Below are 8,114 nucleotides of genomic sequence, written 5' to 3'. Positions count from 1 at the left end.
TGTGTGATTACAGAATCTATGAGGAAAAAAAATTTCAAATTGATTAATATGTATACATTATACATACAAAAATATATATTTATATATATTTTTTTTTGTATATACAATATATATAGGTATTATTATAATCAATTCGACATTTTTTTTCTTAATAAATTCTTATATAAATCTATATGTATATATATATATATATATATATACATACACGCGCGCGCACACGCACACACACCCGCATACATAAACTTTTTGTCTCTTAGATAATGCGCGTTAATTAATTAGTAATTTTTATCTCTAAATTAATTTATTTATCCTAGGATTTGATATGTGATCCGATTGAAAAAATTATTTCTAATAATAAATACAACTTATAAATATTATAAACATAGAGCAATGACTGTTATTGTTGACAAACATTTTACTGCTCATCGATCATAGGGTAATAACACATTGTTTGTTCTCGTCAAACATTTCATACCATATGAATATGCAATACAATACAATATATAAATACATTTTTATCAGTGATAATTTAGACTTGATCATAACAATCGGCAAAGATAAAATCGATAAATGATAAGAAAAATGACGTTACAGAGTATAACAATTATAATTAATGCCAATTATATAATAATATTAAAATTATAGTACAAGCAATAGCAGTAATAATACTATTAATAATAGAAATGATGATGATGATGATGATGATGATGATGATGATGATGATGATGATGATGATGATGATGATGATGATGATGATGATGATGATGATGATGATGATGATGATGATGATGATGATGATGATGATGATGATGATGATGATGATGATGATGATGATGATGATGATGATGGATGACAATAATAATAATAATGATGATGATGATGGATGATGATGGATGATATGATAATAATAATGTAGTTATTAGTAAATATTAACAATCGCGTAATAACTGATGCCATTGGAGGTTTTTCAGTCTTCTTTGGTTGCTGGGTAACTCGAAGAGATTAATGGGTACAGTAGGGCACTGTGACAATAACACCATGATGAAAAACTCATTCCTATCCGAATTTTCACCCTTCATGTTCACCCTTTCACATTTCTTAATGTTTATCGTAATACTTTACGTAACTGTTTACAAAGACGGGCGTTTTCGTTCCATTTTATTTCGTCTCGATGAGGATTAATAAGCGTTTGGCTATGGCCGTTGGAGGTTCTAGAGTAAACGACCGAGCGGACGGACGTCGCAGATAAGAATTAGTACATATTTCCGATATGTCATGTACATACACACAACATCACGTTGTTCCTTTTATTACAACACTAGCGTTTTTGTAACTTTCCGCAAACGTACGAGTGTTTGTACACGCGTTCGTTTATAATTAATCACCGACATAAATTTATAAATAAAATGTATTATAAATTAAATTTTCAGCAACGAATGGGTCATTGTCGATTATATTGATAATTATTCTTGTTTCATCGGGCGTTATTGAAATTCTGCGACAAGATTCGTGCGTCGTTTTTCCATGCAGTCAAATGCGATTACAAATTATATATTCTCGACAGAGAGACTAAATTTGTTGGCTGATTTTTTTTTTGTTTTTTTTTTTTCTGGCATTATTACTTATAAAAGTTAATTTATCTTGGATAATACATTTTTAATCGACTTTTTTCATAATCTCGATATACGCATGTATAAAAATTTTTTTGTTTAATTTTGCTCCAAAGGCTCTCCTCAGTCGCTTATGACTCGCGCGATAGACATTTTGTTGGCACGAATGATCGATAACTGGTTTCATCATCATCCGACAATAATGGCACGGCACATGGCAAGGTTCTTCATAGACCAGAGCAGATTTTTCGCAAAACGATAAGACTCAGCTCAGCTCACGAGGCGTCACAGAATGCCGCGATGCCGGATGATGATTGCGGTGATGACGCCTCGCGCGGCGACATTGTGCTGTGCAACAGTCATCGACGTCCGCGACATATTCGCCACGCTTCATCTGATGCACGATCGAATTACAGAGTGATCGTGGACAGCGCTTCCTGTCGCATCTGACCTCGCCATTCTGAAACGCGTATAACGGTTCTATTACCATTTACTCTAGTACCATTGTGCGTATTTTAAAAAATGCTCACAATGTGAGAAATGAAAGAGATTATACTTACAAATCTGGTCAAATCTTTTCAAGATTGTATACAAAATTTTTACTATAACGAATAGGAAAGAAAAAGTAAGAAAAGAGAGCAAAAGTATATGTGCAGAAGAAGAAATAGAAAATTTTTTATAAAAAGGCTGACAGATTAAAATGGACTGTTGATATTACTACTAAATATCGTTCTCAACGAGAACAATTGGAATGCTTAAATTTTCTAAAAACAATTCTTGGTAAATGTTACCATTTCCTTTCTTCCTGTAAATTTCACAATTGTTTCTTTAATGTTCTCTTCGTCTCTTTTCTTTCCTTTTTTTTTCTCGAATAATCGAGAAACAAAATATAAAAATAAAAATAAAGATAAATTCTTTAAAATCCTTCGACAGTAATATACCTTGATAACCTTGCTTGTAAATTAGATTCACATTTATAGAATATTTTAAATTTAAAATAACTTGTTAAATTCATTTCTTACGATCGGGACGATTATTTTTCGCTCAATCTTATGATATTGCGACGGGACGGGATGCAAGTCAGAGTCAGCCGAGGCCACAGCGCGAGCGTTCCATTTAATGAATGAACATTATAATATGGAGGGGGGGGGGAGAGAGAGAGAGAGAGAGAGAGAGAGAGAGAAGGGTCTTGCGAACGCAAGTCTGTTTAAAAGTTATCTTCCTAAAGGTTTCTCATCACATCTGTGCATACATGTAGATAGATGAGAAACAACTTTTACGATCATTTAAGACTTTAAGAAATGAATAAATAAATAATAAAACACACACACACACACACACACACACACACACACACATAAACTTTTTGAATTTTTAATTTTCTCTGCTTAGCAACAAGATGCAACCGTGATGCGTTTTGCTCCGCATTAGCTCGATTAAAATGATTAGACACGATTGATAGAGAAAAACAGCGTGTAAGAATAACATTTTATTCATAAATAATAGCTACACGGTTTCGTACGATTCACGAGAAAAAAGTTTGTCGCGTCCCAGTAATTTCGTCTCGTCTTTCAATATCTTAATATTGAGCAAAAAATTAAAAATTTTCTTTTGAATTTCTTGATAACTAAAATTACAAGCAAAGCCTCTATATTACATCCACATGTTTGGCTGTACAAGGATACGACGACGATAACTGTAGGGTGCATGTTTATATTTTATATATTGTTAGAAATCCTTTTCGATAATTGTAGAATAAATTCTTACTTTGCAACGACACTTGACGCACTTCATCTCACCGTGGGAATGCACTCGGGGATGCCATTCAATACCATTCTCGTAGGGTCCACCGAGGGGATATTTGCAGCCACCAGAAGAGAGTATCTCTTCCGTGGTGCGCCGCGTCGAAGGTAAAGCCTGATCTCTCGGTAGGTGTGCGATGGCGATTAAATCGGTAGTTACGTTGCTACGAGCCATCGTTACCGGACATTGCCTGCAACAAGCCTTCTTGTCCGGCCTGAAGGCGATCTTCTCGTCGCACTCGAGCGGCGGGCACTGCACCCGCGGGCATTTCACCTCCAGCGTGACAGCCTGCCGGACAAATGTATTTCCCTTGTAAATTACCGACATGAAAAGTGACTTCACTTTTCACACTTGGTCGCGTAAGAATGCGTGTAACGAGTACGCGCGCGCACACACGCACTTGCACACTCTGATGCATTTCTTTTCTTCACATCTTTTTCTTCATATCTTATTTTAATTATTAGTAATTTTTCCGAGAAAAAGAGATAATGTAGAAATTTTGTTTTCGTAGCTTTAATTTTCACATAATAGTAGACGTACATACGCAGAGTAAAAAGTGTTTGCGTGTTATTTACATTTATCTCAAATACACGTATAGTATATGTCATAAATATATAGAGACAACGCGAAATATCTCTATAATAATTACTTTAGCACAATCTAAATCAAAATAAAATGTAATTGTAACATATTATGCGTTGAGAAAACACGCGATAAATAAAAAAGTGTGTTTTATATTTAAAAGAAGGAGTTAGTACGAGAGAAAGAAATTTTTCCTACAGATTATTTCAAAAATGTTCACAAATTTGTTCATATCATATCTATCCCTGCGTTTACAATAAACGCGTTTATAATAAACTTACGTCACAAGCGCAAACCGCACAAATATCAAATCCTGCTGGTGGTAAATATGGATGCCAGGACGATCCAGCGAGATGATATTGTCCCGCCAATGTACAACCTCTCGTGACATTGCTTTTGAGCGTTGTATTAGTTTCGACAGTCACCGGTGCTAAATATTATTAACAAACAAATCATTAAACACTGATAGTGTAGTTAGCGTGTTTAGATATAGCCTATAATTTTTTCTGTAAATTTTTTCAACTTTTAAGACCTTTCTAAAAAATCGAAACTCTTTTTCTAATACTAAATTTATTAAACTTGATGTGTTAATAATTTAACAAGCAAAAAATTCATAATGATTATTTTTACCGTATTTGCATCACTATCAATCGTGTTATTAGAGATCAATTGAATATGATAATAAGTCTTGAGTCTTGAGAAAAGAAAGAAAAAAAAAAAAATATATATATATACATACATATATGATGTGTTATTTTTGTACAAGTTAATTAATTCACTATGTTGCTTATTCTATTTTACATTATTATATTTAAAATCTTAAAATTTTAGAATTTACTTAAATTTTATGTTTAATCTCTTTATGTAAAATTTAAAACGTTAATACATTTTCTTCTCTTTTTTGTCCCAGTGTCAAATATTATATATAGCATATTTACATACAAGTAAATCACAAAATTTTATTATAATACAATTATATAATTGTATTAAATCGGACACGAGCTTGTGCAAGCGGTTGCACAAAAATGTGATGGCGTTTCATACGTACGTACGTACACAATCATGTCAAGTATTATTTTACTTTTATAAAAAAAAAAAAAAAAAAAAAAAAAAAAAAAAAAATATGAAGTTTTGTCGTACCAGCGCATATTGGACAACAATGGCCAGGCATGGATTGTTTGAGCTGCTTTCCTAGCGGGCAAGAGACCGTCGGACAGGGCATTGCGTCGCATCGCGCCAAGCCGCGAAAACAATGGCACATGAAACAGGAATCCGTGCTCGATGTCCACTGCGTGCCTTCCTCGTAGAATCTGGTCTCGTGAAAGCACGCGCCGGTTTCGATATCCGATCTGGGTGGCTGCAGATTGTAGGCTACGACGGAGGCAATGTCATTGTCGGCATAGTGCGGCAAACAGCTAAACGGCGCCCTAGCCTTGAAGGGAGCCTTTAAGATGTAAGTAGACTGTTTGTCCGTCACCTCGAGGAAACCAATGCCCGATTCGATCCTGTAAAGCTCCATCGGTGACAATCCGGTGACCGAACCTTCTAGAGAATATCCCGTAAATTCTTCGAGGAGCCGCCTGGCAACGGGAGCACCTTGCGCCAGTAGAGGCATCGTCTCGAGAAACAAACGGAAAGTTGGCGGTTCTTGAGAAGAGGAGGGAAAACCGGCGAGGTCTAGCTCATAGTGTAGGGAGCAATCGAGATCTACCGCGGTCCATATCAGACCGACCGGTCCGGGATACGTGGGTTCTTTAGTCGATCTCCGCAGCAATACAGGCGCGGCAGTGTCTCGGGCGTCCGCTACGGGTCTTTCCAAAAGTCTACCGCGCAACATGGAGCCGAGGTGACTCGCAGCAACTACGGAAAGTTCTTGGTTGAAGAGCGGCTGTAGGAGTCTCGGTCCAGGCCGATCCAAGGAACCGTTTGCGAGACCGTTCATCAACGAGGGCGTCAAGTCTTCGAGTTCCGTTCTCCGTTTTCCCCCCTCATCCACTAAGGTCACTAGGGGACTCTCCTCCTCGAGTCCTATCACGTGAACTCCGTAACGTAGCGCTCCGAGATGATCGAGAAAAGCCCAAGCCAATCCGGACGCCGCGGACGGTGTCTCCGACACCAGTAACGTCTGATACATATCGCAAGTTGCGCGCGGGCCAATCGTACCGGACAATCGAAGAGCCTGCGGATCCTTGCGAGACATTATACTGATCGACAACTTGCCACGGGTTAACAAACGGAGATCAGTGGCGGAAAGCGCGCTACGAATCTCGCCGAAATTCATTTCGTTGGACGGTTTTTTCACCACTATCTCCTCGCTAAGGACCACGTAATCCTTCTCCTGGTGTTCCAGTTGAATAATCAGCGGAACGTCGCTCATATCATTCGGCAGGAAAAGACCGTTGAAAACGAGCGCGACATGGATCGATGGGGTCGAAGCGGACGAGGTGGACACGATCGCTGTCGCGCCTGCGCCGGACATTAACGATCGATCGACGCCCATCGTCGGTTCCAACAACGAGGAGAACTGTTCGCTCGACAAGGCGCGGTATCGGGACACCTGACCGGTCAGACTCGACGAGGGCTCCCAGATGAAGGAAACGTGCAGACGTTCCTCGCGCAATAATTTACGATAGTCGCGCGGCACGCGCCTCCATACGCCGCAAAGCTTGCCGGTGGCATTTTGATAGGCCCCACCGATCGGATCCATCACCTGTTCCTCCAGGATACTGCCCGATCCATCCACGAACTGTATGCTACGCGGTCGAGGCGTCGATGCCGACAGGTAAAACGAGTAGTAGAGATTTTTACGGTGGAAGCTGAAGCGACCAGTCGCCAGATAGTTGTACGCGCTGTTGTACAACCACGATGTTGTTGGACTCGACGTGTCGCGATGCAGAGCGTGTGACGTTCTGCCCGTTAACAGGGTGCCGAAATCTGCAATTTCATCATCACTATATATACCTGAAGTCCTTTCACTTGTCAAACTAATTTAATTCGAAGCAAAGCTACTTATTAAAGTCTCGTCTCCCAATTCCTGTACATGTGTACGCGTCATCATGTGCGAATGTGTAATTGTCGAAAAGTCAGAATTTTCAGAAATACTGCCAAAGCACTCTTACGTTTCAAGCTTCGTTCCTCTTCCTCCAAAGTTAATTGCGCCGGCAAATCTTGCACTATGTCTGTATCTGTAACAAAACATTTAATTTGCATTTCTCCCTATTTTCATTTTCTCAATCCAATTCTTTCGTTTATTTCACATTTATTTTTCTCTGTCGATTTAAAATAAAAATTATTATATCTAATTATATGTGAAACGTCGAAATAGAGATGAGTTTAATCAATGAAATTTTCGCGCTCCTTTCCCTCTTTCTTTTCCCCTTTCTTTTCGAAATCTATCACTTTCTCCTCTTTTCTTTTCACGTTTTCTAGACGAGATTTCCAAGATGATCCGATTCGAAAAAAATCGATTGACTCTTTTAAAATTGTTATGCTGGTATTCTATGATTTTTTTTTTTCCGAGGCGAGTGTTTTACACATCCATAGAATTTTTTGCTCTAATGCGGTGAGAAAGCATCGACAAGGAGAGGAGAAAAACAATGACAGACCTATGCTGCGAGGATAGAATAGGCTGTCCTCCTTTCTCAAGAGAATCCTGTAAAAATCCTTACAAATGTCACGGTAAGAAAAATAAAATACATTCAAATACATCCTCTCTGTCGATCCTGCTTCAGTAAAAGTAGATTCTACTAACCCCCCCCCCCCTCCCCCCGCTATATGTACGTATATGGTCGGCATATTAGGCAAAGTCCATCCATTAAGTTCTACGTACACACATCGATACCATGGTATTATGGTAGACGTAGACGCAGACGCAGACGCAGACGCAGACGCAGACGCAGACGCAGACGCAGACGCAGACGCAGACGCAGACGCAGACACTGGTCTCCGATAACAACTTTTTCTTTTTCCTCTTCCCCTTTCCTCATATCTCTTTCACAGAGGACAGTATAGCATAAAATAAAAATAAACGGTCAATAGTCGATCGTGGATGCTTAACATTAATTTGATTTAGCAGCCGGTGCCGGTGGTGGCATGTGCACAGATCATAAAGAATGTCTG

The 8,114-nt window shown here is 38.6% G+C and overlaps 1 protein-coding gene across 7 annotated transcripts in view; it reads right to left on the bottom strand.

Annotated features, from left to right (window-relative positions):
• The window catches only part of Sog (chordin short gastrulation), a 37,234-nt gene that overhangs the window by 1,820 nt on the left and 27,300 nt on the right, over window positions 1-8,114 (bottom strand). For 6 of the 7 annotated variants that reach the window (XM_072895324.1, XM_072895325.1, XM_072895326.1 and 3 more), the window contains 5 exons: window positions 7,115-7,180; window positions 5,136-6,929; window positions 4,277-4,425; window positions 3,378-3,701; window positions 1-2,070 (listed from right to left, as the gene is read on the bottom strand). The exon at window positions 1-2,070 is cut by the window's left edge and continues 1,819 nt beyond it. In XM_072895324.1, coding sequence (XP_072751425.1) covers window positions 1,876-2,070; window positions 3,378-3,701; window positions 4,277-4,425; window positions 5,136-6,929; window positions 7,115-7,180 — 2,528 coding nt within the window. In that variant the 3' untranslated portion in view covers window positions 1-1,875. Of the gene's footprint in view, window positions 2,071-3,377; window positions 3,702-4,276; window positions 4,426-5,135; window positions 6,930-7,004; window positions 7,181-8,114 lie in introns of those variants that run through there. The other variant, XM_072895329.1, reaches the window with a different exon arrangement.

The sequence above is a fragment of the Anoplolepis gracilipes genome, chromosome 7 (assembly GCF_047496725.1).
Source record: "Anoplolepis gracilipes chromosome 7, ASM4749672v1, whole genome shotgun sequence".
NCBI classification, from domain to species: domain Eukaryota; kingdom Metazoa; phylum Arthropoda; class Insecta; order Hymenoptera; family Formicidae; genus Anoplolepis; species Anoplolepis gracilipes.
This window is presented reverse-complemented; position numbering and strand designations above follow the sequence as displayed.